This window comes from Lampetra fluviatilis, chromosome 1 (assembly GCF_964198595.1).
Source record: "Lampetra fluviatilis chromosome 1, kcLamFluv1.1, whole genome shotgun sequence".
Taxonomy (NCBI): Eukaryota; Metazoa; Chordata; class Hyperoartia; order Petromyzontiformes; family Petromyzontidae; genus Lampetra; species Lampetra fluviatilis.
In genome coordinates this window covers 7,935,322-7,959,498 of record NC_136275.1, presented here as the reverse complement: position 1 = coordinate 7,959,498, position 24,177 = coordinate 7,935,322, and the positions used below count along the sequence as shown (strand labels likewise).

Sequence of the window (24,177 nt, the reverse complement as noted above, 5' to 3'; positions counted from 1 at the left end):
TTACCCGGCTGGCCGAGTTGGATGAACCCTCGGTCAGTGCTGTGGGAAGAGCCCGATAGCCTGGTAGGGTGTAGGGAACTCCCAGTCCCCTTCCCCTGGGAAGCTTAGTTAATAACCCTTGTGTTAACCCCTTCCCCCGAGTTAGGCGTAAGCCCTAAATAAACAGTTTGTCGTCAGCCCCTACACGACCGGCTTCAGCGTCCTTTTCTACCACGCAACATATATATAAACATCGCAATGGAGGCAGGAAAGAGTGGAGCTGCTCCGGAACTTCAGCTCCGTCTCCCGACTGATCCAGCGAACCCAGTTCAGGCTTCACTCCAGCTCCATCGACGCCAACTTCAACTATACTCCTGTAATCTGAGTAAAGGCTTCGATGGTCGGATGCATCTTCGCGCAAATAGATCCATTCACAGTTGCAGACAATTGGAAGGTGAGATAATAGGAGTGAGGACCAACGTTAGGGTGGTGCTGAGGTGGGGCCCTAGAACCACCAAATGTCACTTTGGCCCACCCGAGTTCACTCTCCTGAGCGATTATATCCTTGTTATGGGGGCCCACACAACAGCTCAACTGGTCTCGTCGTCTGAGAGGGAAACGCATTTGTATTGCCTCAATGTCACTTTCCCAGACCCGGGGTTAACAGGGAGGACTCACGAGGCATATGATGAGCGCAGCCTCTGTGCTTGGTGGGAAATGTCCCTGAATGGTTGTTGCTATACATGGTGCCCATTCCTTCACAATGTACCATGGTCATCCAGTCATAAATCACTTTTCCTCAACGATTGAGTGCCGAGGTGGACTGGCATTGGGGTTATCTCACTTACAAAGCAGCACCTACAATGGTGCTCTCAGGGAAGGTTATCACTGCGTATCTCAAATGTGATATTTAATTCACAAAAAAATTAGAGAAGCACTCAAGTAAAGATTAATTGACTCCTCTTACCTTTGCAGCCTACCTTCTGCTGCCCATGAGGGGAATATAGGCCACACCAAATCCACACTCGCGTGAATTCAACACAATAACAGAAGCAGCCAGTGCAAGGTTTGGCTGTAATAAATGTTTATTGATACTGCCGCATCTTAGTCATGCATACTCAGCTCAGAGGAAAGAACCTTAAGCCACCCGATGAAGCCTCACAACAATAACTCCCACAAAAGGGTTATTTATACCCAGAGCTTGTGCCCTCTGTCCACATCCGTCTCCTCAAGCCTGAGACGTCATCGTGGAGATGAGGTGTGGGATGCGGGGCCCCCATAATGTCATAGCCGTGATTAGATAATGCCACAATGTGTGTACAAGACTTAAAGGATAATTCGAATATATTGAGCTCTACCTGATGTATTCATGGTAACAGTATTGATTATACTAGTGTAGAGCCGTTGTAACCGTTGTAGACGGCCTGATTTAGACTTGCCGCGGGTGGCAAACAAACACAATGGGCGTGGCTACGTCGGTACGCGGAGCAGGTGCTCGCAGCGACGTCCTCGCCGTACGCTGGGATCCCCCACAGCCCCTCCCCTCTGGGGGAGATGGCTATTTAAGGCGGTGAGCCGAAGGGCTCTGGGTCTAGTGTTAAGCTGTAACCAGTGAAGAAAGAAGACCAGCTAGACCGGCCCTGGAACTCCCTCGGATCGCTGTCCTTTTAAGGACCGACCAGGCAAGCCAGCGGCGTGGCCCCCAGAGCCCAGAACCGACGCTCTTCTAAGAGCGGGGTCTGGGTATTCGGGGTGCCGTAACCTAGGTGTAAGCTAGCTGTGAGCTAGGCTGTTGTGTTCCGTAGCTAGACTGGTGAAGGGGCCGATACCCCTTCAGTTACTGTAAGCTTCTGAGTTACGTGCTGGTGTTAATAAATAAGCGTGTGCCTCCAACTACGTGTCAAGTCTCCCTGGAACCATACTACACTAGTATGAATTATAACAGTACGGTATTGCAGCCCAAGCTAACCTATGTTATCCCCCTAATGTGCACTGTAATAATTCATGATTATGAAGGCAAACATTGGCTCAGCGCAGCTGGCTGGTTTAATTGGACCCGAGGATAATCTCTAGGTAGCTTAATCCACCAGGCAGTCAAATCTCAGGATTGTAATGGGTTAGCATTTTCGCATGGTGAGCTTGACGTGTATAATTCTCTCCAGGTCCTGCTTTGTGTCCTTCATTGTCACTTGTTCACACCCTCAATATCGTGGGTGCATTGTGTGACTTGTGCCCCAAAGCACCTGTGCACATCTCTTCTCCATAGCACATCCTGCTACTCCCTGCCCCCGCCGCCCAACTACAGCTAGGTGCTACCCCTATCACTACCCCCACCACTACCCCTATCACTACCACAACCCCTAACCCTATCATAACCCCTCCTTAACCAATCCAACCTGTCATGTTGTTCACCATAACTACACCACCACTTTTAATAATCCCACTCTCTATCTCAACCACTACCATCTTATGTATAATTGCTGTAACGCGCCTTGGCATAAGGCATTATATAAATCTATATCAAATAAGATGGACAGGAAAATCAGACAAATTCAAGTATTCCTTGAAATTTGTTTGCCATTTTTTTTCATCTAGTTGGACGGTACTGGTGCTATATACGCACGCAAAATCGACGTTTGCAAGTAATTTTCAACTAGGAGTTGTTCGGGGGCGCCTAAGGCGCCCCCTTACAACCATTTACGGCCTTCGGCCAGGAAAGTCACGAAAAAATTTCACACGAACGACGCATTCACGCAAGCACCCGATGCTCTTTTTTGAAGTTTTAAAATGAAACATCTTTGAATTGTATTATGTTTTGAATTAGATAATTGTATTTCTTCATTAAAAGCTTATATCATTTTACATCTGGAAGACTTCAATGAAAAGGACATTTCGTGTGAATTTTCTCTCGTCGTTAAGTAGATGGCCTTGCCGGGGGTTCGGTTCAATGCCGAGTTTCACCTATTTGGGATTGCGGGATCGAGATAAGGCGACATAGAGCTGCTGGCCGTGCGAGAAGACCGCCGTCTGCAGATCGATCCCAACGTAATCGAACGTCTGTCCCTGCGCCTCCGTCGTTCATACAGGGGGTGCGTAGGTTTGCAGCGCCCCCTGCATGAAAACGACGGAAAGTGCAGCGTTCATCACAGATAGATAAAGTTGTGCGCTTATATAAGAGTATGAGCTTCACCATATGACTGCCTGCACCTCGTCTTGAGGTCTGCTCCTGAATTAGCCTCATCCTTCCTTGCTTTCGTCTGTCTGATTAATTATTGGTGTTGTCTTCCTTTGACTCATTCACCTCATGTGCACCATTTTCTTCCGATGTACGCACCGACTTATCTGCCACGTCGTCTGACACGTTTTCTGCATTCTCTCCATCTTCCTTTAACTCGTTCACCTCATCCACAACCTTTCCTTCATCTGGTTTATTCTCCGACTGATCTGCCACGTCGTTATTTTGTTCAGCTTGCTTGTCCTGTGCATCTGCAAAAACCCGTTGCAGACTCCATGCCCGCATGCTTCCATCTTGCGATCCTGTGAAGAGTGTATCCCCTGCTACCTGAATCACACAGAACCAGGCACATCCACACACCACACAGTAGACAGATTACTCCATTTTAGTGGCTGTGTAAAGCTTGGCAGCGATTACCTCAATTTGTCTTATTGTGGATCTTATTTCACAACATTAAATGTACATTCGATTATGAACGTTAATTTGCTCATATTTATGTTGAGTTCCACTTTACAGATTCTCTTCACGGGTAAGTACCCTCTAATAAAATTGTGTTTAGAAGACAAAAGCAAAATATGTCAATGTGTGTGTGTGAAGTTTAAAAGTTTTCCTTGTGAAATGAAAATTCCACGATTGGAAAAACACCGGTAGTTCTATATCCTAAGTTTTAAAATGCTGTGGGTACTCATTGAGCATCACATACAGGTCCTTCCCTACACGTCTAGAGACATTGTTGCGCATGTCATATCAACCGTGACGCTTAGTCAACAAACATCCAGTTCAATGAGCTTCGCTGGAACTAGGCATTCCCCTCATACACTTCACAAAATACCCCCATAAACATCTCACACTGTACCTGTATCGTATGCAACAAGTTACATGGATTTTGAATCATGGATTATAAGTGTCACCGTGAGTTCTGTATGTTCATTTGTTACAAAATAGATGGGCCACCAATGTTTACCTTAGCCAATCAACTTCACATGCGAAGCAACACTTCATATTAGTTGGGTGAGTCACCACTTACAATTGTGACTCTTGGGGGGGGGGACTGAAAAATCCTCGCGTAAAAACGAACGTGTGGGTCGGCACAACAGCTTCCCTACAAGGTCATGCACGGCCCTTTAATTATTATTACACACTTTAATTTAACTTTCCGTGCTGTCTGTTTAAATCCTTTTCAATCTTTGACGCTTAATATTTTCGGATCTACGAAGTCTAACGAGCTGAAATTTTCTGCACAGACTCACCTGGCGTGACAATTCAAGATTTGATTAAAAAAACGGTCCAGGTCCCGCCGATCGTGATCTTATTCGTGTTTTGAAATACATTTTAATCATTAATAATTAATCGTACATTTTACACCCCCCCCCCCCACACACACTTTTTGAAATTACGAATGGTAGCAGCTATTGCTGGACAGCCTCTGATCACATCTCCGGTCGTCGTCGGAACGCCGGAGCGGCCGCTGTGCCTCCCTCTCTTCCTTAGCGCTAGAAGCAGCAAGTACACAAAACCTATTAGGTAATAATAATAAAAAAAACACAAGCTTTTCAATGCACACACTTTTATTTGCACTCAAATATAGAAGTACGGTAAATTACTTTGATCCCGGAATCAATCAAATGTGGCGCGCTCAATAAAAGTGGCTGGCTTCCTTTCGAAATTTTACATTCTCTTTATGCAAGCCACCCACTTTTATTAAGCACATCGAATTTGATTAATTCCGGGGTCAAAATAATGCATTCTATACTTTTGAGTACACATACAAGTGTGTGCATTGAAAGGCTTGTGTGTTTTACCTATGTTGTTTTCTTTGGAGAGGACGCTGCGTGTTAGGGCAACCCTCGGCGTGCTCCATCAGTAACACTAACAGCTCACGCAGGGTAGCCTGTCAACCGCTTATCAGTGTTCTTTGGGTCTTTCGATAAAGCCACATAGAAGAAAATAAATAAATAATAGCAATATCACCATATTGTTATTCTATCACCATATTTTTTTCCTATCTACGTGGCTTTACCGAAAGACCCAAAGAATATGAATTCATGCAGTCACGAAAGCTTTAAGTCAAAATCTATGCTTATCAGTGCCTTACCTTATGACAGACCAAATTCAGACCTTATTGATCACCCCGTGCCCTTGTAAATCTCAACATTCATCCTACAAAGCCCCATCATAATAGAGAAATAGAAACAAATATAAAATCAAATTTGCCCGGATTGAAACGGCTGTATGCCGTATCGACCTGAAAACTCAATTTCCCTTTACAAGAATACGGGTAAACCGCATGGGTTGACAGGTCTGCCTACTCAACTCCCACACCTACCAACCCGATTGAGCTCCCCTTCCTTGGTTTGTACACTAAGGCCAGGTGAGCTATTTACTAAATATTGCCCATTAATGAATATGCCTAGTATCGTATCCCTTGTATTTTTGTTGTTCACAGAACAAGTGCAGTACACCACTTTAAAAAAATATGTAATACGTACCCAAAAAAATCTGTTGATTTAATTCTGACTTTAGGGGTTAACTTACCTAATACATCTTTACATAAATACACGATAATAACTATGTAAACAGTACAGTATAAATTAAATTTACCTACTCACAATACAGCCGTGGAATTCACCTTCATGCAGTTGATAATGTAGTTATGCCCCTTGAAGGTCCTCATTACCTCCCCTGTTTGAGCGTTGTAGGAGCAGGCGCTCCCATCTCCACACCCTGTGAACACTTCACACCCACACACCAAACGCCTGTATTCAATTCCATTCTTAGCACATTCACAAGTTCCACTTCGAAGTTGCGTTGCAGCCCCAGTGCCCCGTAGATTGTGGAAGTGTAACGAGCGACACTTACGGACATTGCGATGAACCTCGAGCGCACTCACGGCGCGCGTATGCGGCTGATAGCTGCGTGCGCAGATCTGCGATCGCGTTTCCCAGCGCCGCGCGATGCCATCCTTGCCACCTGCGTACAGGTAACGCCCTGCCACCTGCAGGACGTCCAAGTGCGAGATGAAGCCATGGGACGAACAGGACCAGTGGAGCATAACTTAGGTCCCACAGCAGAGATTTGCATCTCCACAATTCACATATATTTCTCGATTCAGCTCAAAAGGATAACGCTTCTCAGGTGCCCTTCCAATTATACATTTATAAACACACACTTGTAATGATCTGCGCACCTGCATGCAAATGACGCTGCCCAGGTTTTCAACGAACACTGACACGGCCTCCCCCTTGAGCACGTCCCAGCGGCGCAGCGTGCCATCTGCACTGCCCGAGAAGAGGGCGGCTCGCGTTTGCAGCACAGCGAGGCACAGAACAGGACCCGTGTGTCCCTCGAGGCAGTGCAGCGCCGTGCCGGTATCGTCCCACAGCCGCACCGTGCCGTCCATGCCGCCAGCCGCCAGCACCACCTGCCCGGGCACCTCGTCGGCGTTGTCCGGGTCGCCCTCCGCCAGGTAGAGCGCCAGGGGCAGCACGTTGTCCGTGTGACCCTCGCAGACGGCGAGACAGCTTCCGTCCGCCGCGTTCCAGCGGCGCACCGTGCGGTCGGCAGACGTGCTGTAGACCGAGTGGCCCCTGTGCACCAGCAAACGGTTCACGCGGGCCGTGTGGCCGTGCAGGACGTGCGCGCATCTGACGCTCAGCGCTCCGCCACCGCCATCGATCTGCCACACGCGCACGGCGAAATCGGCGCTGCACGTGAAGGCGTGGGAGCTGTCGGGCGCGAACGCGCAGTCTGTCACGTACGACTCGTGGCCCTCGAGCACGGCGAGCGCAGCGAAGGTGCGCGTGCTCCACAGTGCAGCGCGCGCGTCCTCGCCGCCCGTGAGCAACAGCTCGCCGTCGTGGCTCACGCTGGCGCAGCAAACGCCACCCATGTGCGCATCCCACATGCGGTCGCGCACCGCCTGCTTGCTGCCGCCGCGCAGCTTGGAGGAGCCAGTGCCCATGGCCTGGAGCCACCGGCGCGCGCCTCGTGCCAAATAAGTAAAACCACTAATATATGTTGTACTGAACACTAGACTATAGCTTCAGTTAAGATCAGCTTTTTTAGATATTAAACTGTGTGTGTAGGTCTACAACATTTCATATTTGTTGACCCTTTAGATTGTTAAATTGGTACATAAATACCCTATCGAGTTTTGCTATGCCGGAGCATCTCTGTATACGCGGATGCTGATCGTGTTCTTGTCGCCCCATCACCTGGTCCCCGTCTTTACGAAATATATACCACGGGAGTCCGACTAAACTTGACTTCAGGCTATAGAGTCTGGTTCCATAACACAAAACCAGGCCAGGTGCTGTGACTCACAACTATATATTTGTTCATTGTCAATGAACAGACTGAAACTGTTTACGTATCGTATTTCATGCTGGTTCAATTTACAAGAGCGCGTATAAAGTGTTCACATTGTCATGAAGTGTCCATTGGAGTTATGTAGTTGAGATTACGCTGTTATTATCGAGGAATCTCACCCAGATCCAGAGGAATGTTAGCGAACACAGTGGAACAACGCGGGCATCCAGAATAAACACCTCATTCACACCCAAACATCACACCTCCTGGCTTTCTGAATGTGTTAACCTCAGACACACGAAATGCTGATTTTACCCACAAATGGTGTTTAAATTCACAACCGTCATTGTGAAATGTGAAATTTTAAATACAAAACCTGATCCCAAACAAACACACGTGATCTTAATTACACGCATATAGACATGGGCACACATTTACACAATCAATAAACAAATAATTCTCCAAATCTAAGGTAACACGGGACATGAGGTGGGGCTATGGAAACACCACGCCCTTTGTCTCACCAGTGCAGATGTTTACACACCATTTTGGGGTCACCCTGGATTCAAAACTGAATTTTGAAGATCACATTCATTATATTGGTAAAAAGACAAAAAATATAGTTTTCTGTATCGACACAAGCACTGCTTCCCCCCAATGTTCCGTTTGGAATTTATAAAAGCTACCATACTGCCTCTACTTGATTACTGTGACATCGTATATAAATCAGCCCCCAGTACTGTACTGAAGAAGCTTAACTCAATTTATCACTCGGCTTTAAGATTTGCATAGAACTGCTCATATAGGACTCACCACTGATCTCTACATTGGGTCAAACTTAACATCTCTTAATGTTCGACGGCTTGTGCATCAGATCGTATTTATTCACGATGTACTTACAAAAAAATCTGCAGACTACCTGCTGGATCTCCTCTCTGTTTCGAAGAACAAATGTGACCTAAGGTCTTCGCTCATTTACCAGCTTCACATTCCTTATTGCTGTAAAAATACTGGAGGAAGGGCCTTTGCTATTGATGCCCCCAGGGTCTGGAATGCTATTGCCAATAAACTGCAACTTGAATCACTACCTATGAGATCTTCACTCACAACTGCTCTAGAGGAGTTGTACACCCCTAGCTGCCATTGCTATTCAGTGGCCTAAAAATCAAATGTTTCGCTCTGGATGACCGCTGCAAAGTGTTTTGATTTAGTGTGCTGATCTTCAAAGGTGCATTGAACATGTTTTTATACTCCTACTGATGCTCCTGCTGTTGTGGAGTGACTCATGCAGCCAGCTATGGCTACAGGGTTTGGTGGTACATGTTGTTTATGTCGTTTATTGTGAAATGTCGGTCACATTCACACCCAAACATCACACCTCCTGGCTTTCATATTTCTCGAAGACACTGGTGTAGCCATCAACCACATCAGAACATCAACAGGACAATACGCACATCTTCATAAAGGAAAATTAGAGACAAGCCACAGTGCTACTCTCGCCATACAACCCAAACTATGGACCATGTGGTGGACCATTTAGTCGACCCTCCTTCATTGGAGGAATAGAAAAACTACACGAACGAAATCCCGAAGCCCTCTCGTGACGAGCAGACCTCAACACTGCCATTTAACTCCTGAACATATTGCCATATACAAGAGTATAATAAAATGTGCGTGCAGTCCTCGACTTACGAACACCCGACTTACGAACACCCATACTTACGAACCAGCTTCCATGAAATAAATACAAATTACATTGACTTCGAACGCGAACTTGCACTTGAAAACTGAACCGTGGAACTATTTTGTCCAGAGGAGCGATCCTCCGCATGATATAATGAGTCGGTTTCATGCTGCAAGTGAGTGCTTGTGTGTGGCAAAAACAACCCCCCCTACCTCCTTAGTGGTGCCGAACGGCAACACTGTGGTGGATGTGAGCAATACCATGGAGGGAATACCAATAAAAACAATCGGCTATTCCCCTCATGGCGCTTGTAGCCACCACAGCAGCCAAATATGGGCTCTGGACGGGTGTGAGGGGCTTGTAACCCCTCCGCCTTGAATTCAACTACCACTGAACTACGTGCAAAATATAGAACGAACCTTGTGCCGGAGGCACCGGGGGGACAGGCGTCTATGACGTCTCCTTGCCAAACACCATTTGGCGGAGCTAGGATACTGAATCCTGACCCTCGGAGTTCCTCCAGAAACAGCAAAGAGCCATTTCGAGCGGACATATGGAATGTTCGAACACTCACTGCAGAGGAAAGGCTGCCACTCTTCTGTTGGGAGCTGGACCAGTACCGCCTAGACCTCCATGGTATTCAGGAGGTCTGGTGGACTCGCTCTGGCTCCAGTCACCATGAAGGGTGGACAGTCCTCTACTTGGGGCATGAGAATACTAAACAACAGTGAGTGGCGATTTTTCTAAACAAAAGAATGAAGCGGGCATGAGAGTGTGGTGGTGAGGTGTGTGAAGCTGTAAGCCACAGCCTACTGTAGGGTTACCTTCCCATCAACCAGAGGCGAAGAGTGGTGGTGGTTATTTATGCCCCCACTGAAGATGAACATCAGTGGAGGGATGCGCGCGTGCCCCGTGTGTGTACAATTGTGGTGACTCATTGCCCCCTTCCAACAAGCAAGCTAGCATCGGGCCTCAATGTAAGTGAAAATAAAAATTGTGTATATGTTACTTTGTTTTATGTTTTATTTACTAGACAATAGTTTTTTACAGTGTAAAAATGCAAATGTATATTTATTCTTAATGATGAGTTCAACAATGCTTCCCTTTTTGTTGAACCGTAAACCATTTCATAACACAAACGTATGGGCACTTAAATGCAGTGCATTTTTGTATTCCGACTTATGAACTTTCCGCTTACGAACGGGTTTCAGGATATGAATTAAGTTCGTAAGCTGAGGACTGCCCATATATTGTGGCCTCAGTTATAATTTTGGACTTGCAGGCTTAAAATATCAACAATTAATATAAAACACCATCGCTTAACTTTTATGTTTACAACATAGCCATGATTTTTCAGACGTTTTATATACTCACATATACAGTATTGTCTTCATATTGCCCTGTATTATTCTTGGGATGACTATGTGAATGCAAATTTAAATAATTGCTGTTTTCATTTGTGAAAGTTTTGTTATGTTGCACTATATTTATACAAGCTTTTAAAATAATAACGTTGCCTCTGCTGGAAACAAAGTTACGTTACATTGTACCCTTAATTTTGTTTCTGTATTTCTCCTTAACATTTCTCAGTTAAATACTTTTTGTAACCATACAGACGTCCCAGGGCACGTTTCCGAGTTTAGACTATACATGCTACTCCTCTGTTTACATTCAAACGTTAAATACTGTACAAAGTCATATTACAATTGTTTGAGAAACAGAAAAGCAAGTGTACACATGAGGCAGGTGAAGTGTTATAATTAGACTGTATCGGACAGGTGTGTTCGTGTTGTAATGTACATCTCGTGACGTGGCGCCTTCCGTTCTACAACAATAGAATACCAACATTGCCTACACCTTGCACACCATGGCTTTGTGCAGTCAAATAAAAACACCTAAAGGGATTTATGTTTTTAAAAATAACAGAGTATGTGGTGTGTATGATTGGTATGTTTTTGGGACTCGTCACTATCCTAATATAAATGCATTTTAAAAAACTCAACGTGAAAGTGTAAGCCTTGTTCCAGCTAACAGTGGAGTGGACTCTCATCCCCATTAATGGGCCTGACTCTGTGGTGGGAATTACACATTCTCATGGTGGGCACCATACCTTTCACAGGACAAGCACTGTCGACTTTCTACAAAGGACTACTGAATGTGTTAACCTCAGACACACGAAATGCTGATTTTACCCACAAATGGTGTTTAAATTCACAACCGTCATTGTGAAATGTGAAATTTTAAATACAAAACCTGATCCCAAACAAACACACGTGATCTTAATTACACGCATATAGACATGGGCACACATTTACACAATCAATAAACAAATAATTCTCCAAATCTAAGGTAACACGGGACATGAGGTGGGGCTATGGAAACACCACGCCCTTTGTCTCACCAGTGCAGATGTTTACACACCATTGTAGGTATTCTAATTTAGCCAAGTCAACATCGGCGAGGCGCTGGAACGTTTCAGGTACTGATTTCCACACGCCATCAGAGAATCACGAATATTGCTCAACTTCTTCCACACAAATACAATGGTCCCCGTTTAGCCTTTTAGAATTTTGGGACAAGTGCTGTTGGTCAGAACCTATTAAAGCCATCATTGTACACAAGAAGGTGGTATGGCCAGCACCCATACCTTGTCGCCTTTGTCATCAGGGTGCAGATGTTTACATATCACACACACGCTCTTTTTTCATCTGCCCATTCATATCTATTGTTAAACGTGGCATCGGATTCTGCGACCTATTTATAATTCGTATTCTTGTCTACTCAGGAGAGACTTACTGGGTCTCATGTGTCTTTTTTGGAAGATCTCGTCATGTGTTTGCTCGAGGGGGTGATAGTTGCTATGTGTTTTGCAAATGAAATTTCGTAACTTTGTACCAGCAAAAATAATTTCAGATAAAACATAATTTTGATTTGCAATAAAATACAATTTGGATGTACATATTATAGACGTGTGTAAGGACAGTACGGGGCCTGATGGCCGTGGTTAATAATTGACGCGACGGGCACTGACAGGCTCACGTAAGGATAGCACGGGACCTAAGTGGTCGTAAATAATAATTGAGACAGGGACAGACAGGCCCTGATGAGGTGAGAGAGATTTTGGGGAAAAGGGGCGTGGGCGGGTCCGGGAGTGGGATAAAAGTGGAGCAGGACTCTGGGCTGCTGTGGGGGAATCAAGAACCGTCGTCGTTGTCTTAGAGCGGGTCGTCTTCATCATTTTGGATCGGGCCCTTTATAGTTTTGGAAGGATCGAGTTAAATATTGTCTCCGTGACTGCTACGCGTCCGCTCCTATGTAGTCAGCCAACTACATAGGGAGCGTCGCGTAGTCACAAGTTACCCAGCTGTATATAGTCAACTCGCGGTTACCCGTTAAACTATCAGTGAGTCGGCGGACTTCATTCATAATAATATATATATATATAACTGAACAAGACGGTGTCTCTGAGGGCTACATTACACATGTGATCACATCTCAAGAGGCATCACAGCAACAGTGTGGATTTATGCTTTGTAGACAAAGGCAGTCAGTCATAGAAAGAGGAAAACATTAGGTATTGAGCTTGGACTTGAATAGGGAAGTGACAGCAGAGGTGGTTGGGGTAAGGAAGTTCCAAGTTAGCCCAAAAAAATTGTTGACAATTTTAACCTTCATTTTTCTGAAGCTGGTAACCTTTTTGATAATGTATTGGGAGTCACCCCTGCTCATGTAAATTCCTACACCCCTGTCCAAACATTAAACGAATTTAGTTTCCAGCCAATCCACGAAAGTAATGTTCTGAAACAACTGTCCTACCTCAAAGGGTCCTCCTCTACCGGAGCAGATAGTATGCCCGACTATGCTCTGCTAACTGTTGGTCACCTAATATACAAACCTATAGCCCATATTTTCAACCTGTCCATCAAAGAAGCATCAGTACCTCTAGAATGGAAACATTCCTATGTTCATCCACTTCACAAAGGGGGCCCTAAAAATGATCCAAATAACTACCGACCTATCTCAATTTTGTCCCCGTTTATGAACATTTTTGAAAAATTATTGAACTACCAAATTACAGTTTCCTGTCGGACAACAATCTATTACATCTCAACAATCTAGGTTCCGAAACAAATAAAGCACCACATCTGCTGCATTAGACTCTCTGAATCACATTTACAGTAGTCTTGATAATAAGCAGTACTGCGCCAGTCTTTTTCTTGACTTGTCCAAAGCCTTTGATACAGTCGACCACAACACCCTGCTTAGTAAACTAAGTTGCCTCGGTTTCTCCAAACACGTAGTAAATTGGTTAAAAAATTACCTCTTTTCTCGCACCCAAACTGTATTCACAGATGGTTGGAGGTCAAACAGTGCTAAGATAACAAAATGGGTTCCACAGGGTTCCATCCTCGGCCTCCTCTTGTTCTCTCTTTATGTCAATGACTTGGGCACTGACCTGGATCATTCCAGGGTAAATCTTTTTGCAGATGACACGATACTGATTACTGCTGGCCGCTCTCCGGATGACGTGATTGCTAAGCTCCAGGGTGATTTCAACAAACTACAACATCAGCTAGTTGCTCTTAAACTAGCCCTGAATACCTCCAAAACCAAGGTGCTATGCTTCTTACCAGGACTAAAGCAGGAAGTTATTTTTCCCCAATTACATTCCTGAAATAATTATCAAATAGAGCAATTCAAGATCTCTCAGTATTTTGGGGTCACCCTGGATTCAAAACTGAATTTTGAAGATCACATTCATTATATTGGTAAAAAGACAAAAAATATAGTTTTCTGTATCGACACAAGCATTGCTTCCCCCCAATGTTCCGTTTGGAATTTATAAAAGCTACCATACTGCCTCTACTTGATTACTGTGACATCGTATATAAATCAGCCCCCAGTACTGTACTGAAGAAGCTTAACTCAATTTATCACTCGGCTTTAAGATTTGCATAGAACTGCTCATATAGGACTCACCACTGTGATCTCTACATTGGGTCAAACTTAACATCTCTTAATGTTCGACGGCTTGTGCATCAGATCGTATTTATTCACGATGTACTTACAAAAAAATCTGCAGACTACCTGCTGGATCTCCTCTCTGTTTCGAAGAACAAATGTGACCTAAGGTCTTCGCTCATTTACCAGCTTCACATTCCTTATTGCTGTAAAAATACTGGAGGAAGGGCCTTTGCTATTGATGCCCCCAGGGTCTGGAATGCTATTGCCAATAAACTGCAACTTGAATCACTACCTATGAGATCTTCACTCACAACTGCTCTAGAGGAGTTGTACACCCCTAGCTGCCATTGCTATTCAGTGGCCTAAAAATCAAATGTTTCGCTCTGGATGACCGCTGCAAAGTGTTTTGATTTAGTGTGCTGATCTTCAAAGGTGCATTGAACATGTTTTTATACTCCTACTGATGCTCCTGCTGTTGTGGAGTGACTCATGCAGCCAGCTATGGCTACAGGGTTTGGTGGTACATGTTGTTTATGTCGTTTATTGTGAAATGTCGGTCACAGTTCCTATGATCACTGTTACATTGCTTTTATGGCTTTATTTTAGTGATTTCGAAAAGTGTTTTGGTTTGGCCATGTTTGTTTGTTGTAGTACGGAGTTAGACTGATGGCTTTAATCTAAGTTGTCTTGTGGTTGTTGTTTGACTTGCATCCCACTTTGATTTTTGCACAGAGCATTGGTGTACGGTGGTTTTTCTGGAAGATTTTTGCTATTTTTTCCTGGATTTTTCTGTTTGCGCAGTCACTTTAAGATGTTTTCTTGTTCATGTTTTTGTTTTTTGTTTGTTGCGGTTGCACCCGATTCAAGAGCCGAATGGCTCACAGGGCTATACCAAATAAATGAAACTTAAGCAGACTATGAGGAAAGCATAGGAATATGAGCGATCTTGCAAACAGCACCTTCGATTAGTGCGGTTGGCTACGTACGGTGCAAAAGTTCAAAATTCATACATCAGGTGAAACCAACATTAAATATCTAGTCTGGGCTCATTGACTAATTGTGGCCCATGACTACGAACAGATATGGGCACCGTGCCACACTAATTTGTGCAGGAAGACAATTTATCTTGCAAAAAGAGATGTTCACCCCCGTTTATAAGCATTAAATAAAGTTTGTGTAAGTCGTTGGTGTGTATGGAACTCTAACCCAAACATCAATAGCATTTCACGACAGAATTTAAAACCAAACCTCATACACTGTTCAGTTCATCTCAAGTACATTTTTTATTGTAATACTGATGATGTAATTAGAAGTAGGAAAATAAAACCAGTTGTAGGCATTAAAACGACTTGGTGACCTGAGTGTCATTCTGCATCGTTGAGTTCGACACGAGTGAGGGAGCACACCTGTCGGTCACGTGACGTGACAGCCGCGAGCTCTCGCTGAAGAACATGGATGGACTCGTCCGGTCACGTGTGCTTGCATTTGACCTTGATGCGGCACACGGCATGAGGATGTGTGGCAATTGCGTAACCACTGCTTGTGTGAATTGTAATATGAAGACATTTCCAAGTTTTTGAAATGCTATACAAAGCACACAATGATAGGTATTTTAAAAGAAAACGAAATGTTAGACCATTGTTCACTGTGCATATTTTTTGCACGATGATAAATTGATGGAAAATGGCTTAAAGGAATTAGAGGACAGCAACCTATGATCAGTGTGTGTGCTATAGATTGTGAAAATATAAAAGTAAATGTTGGAATGTGCTCTAATTTACCAAATGAGTCTCATGGGATTTTACCCAAGTAAATCTGTCCACCACATTTTCCACTTAATTACAATACGTAACCGAGAGCTTGATCTTAAGAACCCGTGCAACAGACTCAAATTTACAGTGAAAAATAACATTAGGGAAGTATGCATGTAAAACATTGGTATGTTGTATACAGCGCATCGTGGAGATTACAGTCTTATTTGCGAGGTTATCATTGTAGAATTAAGATAACAGCTCTCTTCCAGAAATAATGTGTTACTATATTTCTTGACCAGATATTTTGCTGCTAAATCACATTGTAGCTATTAATTTTTCAGAATTGTTATAACAATGTATGCATGTAGAGGCTTTTTTAGTATTAATTCTGATATATCCCAATTGTGTTCCTTTAAGCTACAAAGTTAATGTCCCATAAACTGCAAGCGGGGAAGCTGCAGGTCACAGGGAATCAGCATAGAAGAAGCACATTGAAACAGTTGTGACTGTACATAAGTCTGATCACCAGATTGTGTTAATGGGGTGGTGATGAGTGGTATGCCTCAGCTGTTATCTCACATATGTTTATTGTTTACTTCCAGTGATGGGCCAGAGGAAATGAAGTACAATCAAATTATAATAATTATAATGAGTTTTTTGTGGCCATCACTGATGACCCAGTGATACTATCAACTTGGTAACACATTTTAGAACAGTTCTATATGGGGTGGGAAGCTGAAATGTGGTGCTGGCTCTATTATGACGTAGGCATAGCATTGTGAGTCACCCAGGCACCTCTGTTATGGAAATGACCAACAGAGATAACTTGAAATGGTTATATATGCAGTACTGTGAATATATCCGCGACCTCATTTGTGCCTGGGATAAGGTCTGTCTCGCCACCACAATAAACTGGGCCAACAGACATCACATCCAATCAACCATCCTGGGCCAGGTCGTGGAAGGTTAGATACTTATGCCATGTACTTGCAGTTATCCTAAGTGTTTGTAAAGAGCCTTTATGGCCAGAGGACATCCGTATGTGCTACGAGAGGTAGTTGTTGACGCGTCGCAGGGAGAGCACCGTCCCGCTGGAGGATTTCCATGCAGCTGGGCAGCGGTACACGCCCCGCTCCAGCAGATACTGCCTGCCGCGGTAGTTACTGTCATCATACAGCACCCAACTGCCGGAAAACAATACACGGGGATTCTCGTCAGTTGCACTCGATGTTACCGAAGTGTCGTCAATAAATGTGTCACAAGGCAAGCTCAGGCTACGCGCGCCACACCCAGGCTGTGCTGTGGAAGAAGACGATCAAGAGAAAAACTTCCAGCCGGTCGGTGGGTTTGCAATGGCTAAATAAGTGATCTGTGTCGCTCAGCATGGGAGAGACTGACAAAATAATCCAAACTTCCCACATAACCCATTTATAACATTTGTCAATTTAGCCCTATTATTTTTTTGTTTTAATCTGTGGGGTTAGGCCAGTCGCATCCACATATTTCCCTTATTATTATCTGTTGATATGTGGGCAAAAGGATTAAAACAAACAATGGCAAGACATTTCCTTTAACATTACAGATAACTGAATTAAAACTGCAAACCAACAATTTTATTTTTAATTGACAATGTTCAACATCGTTGTGGACAAGATGGAGGGCACGTGGATGAAAATCGAGCGACATGAGAAGGAGATCAGCATAGCCATGCAAGATTGTGACAGAGACGATGTACCATGGAGCATAAACAATAAGTCAGTCCTCATGGGCAAGGACTAACTCACGTTAGTGATCGAGAACCAGCGGTGAAGATGCCACATTCCTATTTATGTGGCCAGTTTTAGCTCATAAAGCTAAATCCCGAGTGTTGTCATGCTTTCAGTTGGTGTTGTGCGGGCTTTGCACGCATGCTCCCGTTCTAAGCATGGGGATGTGGGGGGCTCGCGGGAGTAGTGGGGGGCACGACTCACGCTCCGTCTCCTCGGACGCGGATCGAGGCCACGGCGCGGCGGCCCCACGTGGGGACCTGCACCAACAGGGGGCAGTCCTCGTTCAGCTCCACACACTGCCCCGTCAAATCCGCTCCCTCGAACAGCTCAATGGAGAAGTTCTCCCCAAACTGCACAGAAAATAAACAATACAGTATTTCCCCTCGTTATTCGGGAACGTGCTATCCGCTATTTTGGCTGTCCGTGAATGGCATATGGAACGCTACGCGACTATATCGAGAGAGAGAGAAATAAAGTGGTGCGAGCAAATGTGTTGCGAGAACGTAATGACATAAGGTGATGAAATAAAGTCAATCAATGAGTGTGAGCCAATGATACCAGCAAATGTTTTTGTTTGTTAAAGCAGGAAAACCCCACCGTTGGCTGGTGAAACGAATGCTGCCAGAAATCACGTGTTCGAAAGTAGGGTTGATGGCACTCAATGTAATTTTGTTGGCGATATAAACTCATGTCTCTGTATATATTAGTTAATAAGAATTATGGCAACATGTAGAGCGAGAGAGAGAAAACAACTCAGAGGCGGCGAGGAGGAACCACAGACAATCTGGAAGGCAGCCTTGCGATGAGGCGGCGCCGACAATTGTCCAAGCTCTGCGGTCCTATATAGTACATACTAGCATAAGTACCTGGCGTTGCCCGGGTGAAAAATATATTTCTTAATAACCTTACATATATACACAGATGGGCTGCTACCCCTGCCCCCCCCCCCCCCAGCCACGATCTCCTCGGCCGCTGTGCAGTAATATGTACGGCCTATAGTGTGGTGGGGTGTCGATGCCTAGTACCGTGCAGAGCCTCCGGCCTCGCCTAGATTGCCCACCCGGCTGAGGCTGGGTACCGGGGCCGTTACCCCCCCCCCCCCCACGCTACAATAATACTGTCTAATCGCTATAATTTTATTATCTACCGACCCTATAATAGTAATTGCACACATTGTGGTGGGGGGGGAGTGAAGAGGACGTGAAACTTTGATGAATTTACCTCAGAGTCGCGTGTTAATGCGTGCGCATATTTTTTACGGGAATTAAAAATGGCGTCCACCCCGCAGCGAATGCGTCGCTACCCGTTGCCAGGGGCAACCGCCGTGGAAAACCAAACGGACCAATCGTGTCTCGCAAATCCCTCACATTTCGTCCAATGAAACTGCGTATGGTCCGGCGACACACAGACAGACAGACACACACACAGACACACACACAGACAGACAGACAGATTTGCGATTTTATATATATAGATATTACTGGTAGGAACCTCCTGGTTACACCAGCCACAAGGGATTATTGTGTCCGTCCGTCCGTCGTGCATCCAAAAATGGGAGGGGTGGGGCTGGGTGGAGAGAGGAGGGTGGGGAGGGTGGGGAGGGGCTGGGTGGGGAGGGTGGGGCTGGGTGGGGGCTGGGTGGGGGCTGGGTGGGGTGGGGAGGGGCTGGTCACCCCGTGGTGCACTGATAAAACTCAACGTTTAACCTACTCACGCCGGCTTGTGCCCGCCCTCACAGTCGGCCATATTTGCGGAATACACCACGCCGCCGTTGACCCTGGCCATTGACCGAGCAACCCAACGTTCCTACCAGCTCCCTCTGCAGGAATGTGTATAGGTGTTATCAGCTACGTAATGAGTGTTCACATTTATGATAATCCACCCAGGCGTGCTAGTACGTGTGAAAATGAGCTCTATAGCTCATCGGATTCCTCCAGTATAAAGATTATAATTCTGATAACCCAGTGCGAATAATGTGCGGTGCGCGACGCAGCACAATGGGTGGGTGGTGGTGGCTCCTTGCTGGCAATTGAGAGCGCCGGCCCCTGGCGCAAGCCGAGACGTACCATGTGCACGGGCCGACACGAGCCCATCTCCTCGCAGCGGTCGCCCCAGCTGCGCAGGTGCGCGTACTCGCCGTGCTCCAGCACCAGCTGCTGCCCTTGAAGGTGCGCATGCTCGAAGCACAGCCAAGCGCCGCTCTCCACGCGGGCCGAGCCAACGCAGCCGGGGAACCTGCGCTCCAAGAAGCTCTCCACCTCCCCCGACGCCTCCAAGCGCAATCCCTGGAAATTCTCACCCTCGAAAAAGATGATCTGCAAACACGCAACATCGAATTCGGAATGAGAATTCTTTTTTTTTTCGAGATTGGAGAAAATCCGATGGGCTATGAAGCTCTTTCTCGCAGATGTCCAGTATTGGGCGGGTCAGCAAGTTACAACAGTAAAACTACAAAAGAACGATAGGAGTGAAGAATAGAGAAAATGACAAGCAAGTCACTAAATATAAATCATGAACGAAATAGCAGTCAGACCGATCTGTGCTGTGAATCACCGTCGTGGTGGCAAGCTGCTCTTGATGGAAGGGCAATGTAGTTACGGGAGCGAATAGTGGTTGAACAATTATTCTGCAAACTGCTTAATTGCAAACCATAACACTCGTCAGCCCCCTATTGAGGTAATTGATAGGACATTCCTTAAAGAGAACATTGAGACTCAGGCTTTCCTAGGTAATCAAGCGGAATAATAACAAAGTGTGACATTTGGAACTCCAACATCTTTATCTGAGAAACAGTTATTGATGGGATGAATGTTTTGTTTACGAGAGATCTGCATAGAATTAGTCTACCAAATTAAGATAGTTATCTGTCTCATTTGTTTTGATTATTTACTTCTGCCCATGGGGTATTATATGCGAATGGCAAATCATCAACCTTTTTTCTGATTTCGTGCTCCCATTGCTTTCTATGACATCTTCACTCAGGAGGTTCTCACCCAAGATTTGACGGTACATGGCCCTGTACATCGTCCCTTTGATGCGTAATGCGGTGAAGTTGTCCTGTCCCCTTAGCAGAAAAACACCCCCAAAGTATAATGTTTCCACCTCCATGTTTGACGGTGGGGATGGTGTTCTTGGAGTCATAGGCAGCATTCCTCCTCCTCCAAACACGGCGAGTTGAGTTGATGCCAAAGAACTCCATTTTGGTCTCATCTGACCACAACACTTTCACCCAGTTGTCCTCTGAATCATTCAGATGTTCATTGGCAAACTTCAGAGGGGCATGTATATGTGCTTTCTTGAGCAGGGGGACCTTGCGGGCGCTGCAGGATTTCAGTCCTTCACGGCGTAGTGTGTTACCAACTGTTTTCTTGGTGACTATGGTCCCAGCTGCCTTGAGATCATTGACAAGATCCTCCCGTGTAGTTCTGGGCTGATTCCTCACCGTTCTCATGATGATTGCAACTCCACGAGGTGAGATCTTGCATGGAGCCCCAGGCCGAGGGAGATTTACAGTTCTTTTTTGTTTCTTCCCTTTGCGAATAATAGCACCAACTGTTGTCACCTTCTCACCAAGCTGCTGGGCGATGGTCTTGTAGCCCATTCCAGCCTTGTGTAGGTCTATAATCTTGTCCCTAACATCCTTGGAGAGCTCTTTGGTCTTGGCCATGGTGGAGAGTTTGAAATCTGATTGATTGATTGCTTCTGTGAACAGGTGTCTTTTATACAGGTAACACGCTGAGATTAGGAGCACTTCCTTTAAGTGTGCTCCTAATCTCGTTACCTGTATAAAAGACACCTGGGAGCCAGAAATATTTTTGATTGAGAGGGGGTCAAATACTTATTTCCCTCATTAAAATGCAAATCAATTTATAACATTTTTGACATTCGTTTTTCTGACTTTTGTTGTTGTTATTCTGTCTCTCACTGTTCAAATAAACCTACCATTATAATTATATACTGATAATTTCTTTGTCAGGAGGCAAACGTACAAAATCAGCAGGGGATCAAATACTTTTTTTTCCTCACTGTAATCCTGTACACACCTTCTGTTGATAGCTTCGGTAATACATCTTTTGTACCAGATATTAATTTCTGTATTTTATGTACCGTGCCAAATCTGACTCGAATGTTTTATTTTTCCAAACATATGACTAGTTTATCAGTTACTCCCGCAATGTACAGTATTTTGATCGTTTTAATTACTTGGGCAGTTTCAATGCACTTGTTATTTGATTTGGTTTTGAAATTCAATGCCCTGTTGATTTTTGTATCATTATGACCGTTCATTTGCAGCACTTCTTTAACATGTTGAATGCTAAATTCCTCTTGATATGCAAATATTTTTTTCAAGGCGCTCTTCTTCCCACCTCCCCCCCTCCTACCCAGCTTAAATATACGCTCCAAGCTTGGTGGTGTTTCATTCTTCACCTGAGGACGGCTGCTTGCGTTGTGGCCGAAACGTCGTGAGAATTATTTTATTATGTTTTATTTTTATTATTTTATTACTTCCCTTCTTGTGTTAATGTTTACCTGTATGGTGATTCCATGCCTCACCTTCAAGATATTTAATTTAACCTGTTTTAAAAAGCATCTGTAATTTTTACACAACTATAAACGTTCATTAATTTACACAGATATTTGCAAGAAGACTGGGAAATATACAAAACCAAGTGTTTAATTTGAAATGTAAAAAAATCAACTACAAAATATGGCCATAAAAACAGCGATGTCATGATACCCTTGCGCTATAAGATCGCTGTGAATATCAAACGTACTGATCATTTGATTGACGATGAACTTCTCTGGAATCTGCAAAGAAAAGCGATTGAAATGTGGTTGAAATACTTTAACAAAAACACATTGAAACCTGGCCAATGTTTCGCTTTACAATCGTGTTGTTCACAAGCTGCATTAATAACACCCTTGCCGTGGGGCTCTCCATGTTACGGCGTTACAGTTGTTATCAGTTAATATTATACCACACTCATACACGTACATAAGATACATTAATGGGACGCACCTTTCCCGTTGTCATCGACATGGCTGAGATGGTGGAGGTGACGCCGTCCGGAATGATCCGTGCCAGTGTGGTTAATGTGGGATTTATAGGCAGCAAAGCCACGGGACACATGCACTCATCGCTTTCACTCACCTAAGAAAACTGATGAAACGACGGTTTCAGCCGACACAAAGCAAAAAGAGCTGTTCATACACATTCTGGAAGCGTCTGCACGCATGCAGTTTGCATTCAATTTGGGGCGCACGCACGCGAGTGTGCGATGCCATCTTTGACAATGGTAGGGGTGACTAGCCGTATTGTCATTATTATAAAATAAATAAAAGTATGTGAATGTTTATTGGTGGCAATCACCTAAAAGATGTATGTTGAGCTTATTTCGCAAGAAACATAGCCAACCGTGCTAATTATAGGTAAAAATCTTGGATGTATTTTCTGTGTCTTGGTAACCGAGATGGTTGTTTATATACCTATGTATTGGGGTTGATCACTCCAAATTGTTACATAATTGAGTTGACAGAGTATCGCAAGTGTGTAACGTGGTCACCAGCCACACCCTCTGTATCATTATATGTCACAGAGAAAATAACAAAATTAAACGGAAGAGACCATACAAGTTTTGTCCATTCTTAAAAGCACCGATTGTCAAGGCTAACCAGACTTCATTTGGCAGACTGTTCCAGACCACCGGGGTTGCAGATGACAAAACTCTGCTGCCCGAAGCCGAGCAGATTTCACACACAGCAGATCCATACAAGATGAGTGTAGGTTTCGTGATGGTACGTATGGGTGGATGACCGCTCAGATAGGTTGGTTGACCGGATGTCTTTGCTATAAAAGCAAGTGCTGCGACTTTGAACGTGATGCTCTTATGCATTGGTAGCCAGTGAAGCTCCTTCAAAAGGGTCACTGGGTGTTAAAACTTCGTATTATCTGTGGTGTCCGCAAATAAGAAGGCTGCACAGTCATTTAGGTCAGGGCAGTCCCTCTCTGGGGCTGCACCATGTCATCATCATGATGCAGAGATAGGCAGCACGCGGAACGACTATAATTTCCCTCATTAAAATCGTGAAAGTTGCACGGCAAAATACTTAATTTTTATTATGATTTTTCACAAGAGGAGTTAAGGTTGGGGTTAGGATCGCTTCGTGAATAAATTATTCCCTACAATCTCGTGCAGTGTATGCGATGTCCAGATTACACAGTCATCTTAATCAGAAATTACAAATATTAGAGGTTGGTGCAAATAAATGAATCCCATTATTTTATGGAGATAAGCATTTATATGTCTCACGGTGACTTCCTGAGATGCACAAATATGTGCACTCTAGCCAGGGCATGTGTTGCGTGTGCGATGTAGCGACTGCACACAATGCAATTTTGACAAGCTGCTCTTATGCAAGTGTAATGCGAGCATAAACGGGGTGGTTGCTGGCCTCCGCGCCAATCACACGGCCCGGAGCATT

At 44.6% G+C, this 24,177-nt stretch overlaps 1 protein-coding gene across 3 annotated transcripts; it reads right to left on the bottom strand.

Moving 5' to 3' along the window:
* Window positions 1-1,046: 1,046 nt before the first annotated feature.
* Window positions 1,047-7,160, bottom strand: LOC144933528 (uncharacterized). 3 transcript variants are annotated; one of them, XM_078858448.1, is made up of 4 exons: window positions 6,402-7,160; window positions 6,074-6,209; window positions 5,844-5,947; window positions 1,047-3,541 (listed from the first exon to the last, which is right to left on the bottom strand). In XM_078858448.1, exons 1-4 carry the CDS (start codon window positions 7,116-7,118, stop codon window positions 3,245-3,247), a joined length of 1,254 nt encoding a protein of 417 aa, XP_078714574.1. In that variant the 5' UTR covers window positions 7,119-7,160; the 3' UTR covers window positions 1,047-3,244. The 3 variants fall into 3 exon arrangements, with proteins under 3 accessions (XP_078714574.1, XP_078714668.1, XP_078714756.1); XM_078858542.1 differs by having other exon boundaries at window positions 3,297-3,534; XM_078858630.1 differs by having other exon boundaries at window positions 3,482-3,541; window positions 5,824-5,947.
* Between the last annotated feature and the right edge of the window lie 17,017 nt (window positions 7,161-24,177).

What these genes read in the sequence shown, in the direction of transcription:
- LOC144933528 (XM_078858448.1), bottom strand. Translation starts at nt 7,118, where the DNA reads ATGTGGGATGCGCACATGGGTGGCGTTTGCTGCGCCAGCGTGAGCCAC. An exon ending in GCAGCGTCATTTGCATGCAG is followed by an intron (nt 6,210 to 6,401) that starts GTGCGCAGATCA and finishes GACGTCCTGCAG; the next exon opens with GTGGCAGGGCGTTACCTGTA. An exon ending in CGAGGTTCATCGCAATGTCC is followed by an intron (nt 5,948 to 6,073) that starts GTAAGTGTCGCT and finishes GTGGGTGTGAAG; the next exon opens with TGTTCACAGGGTGTGGAGAT.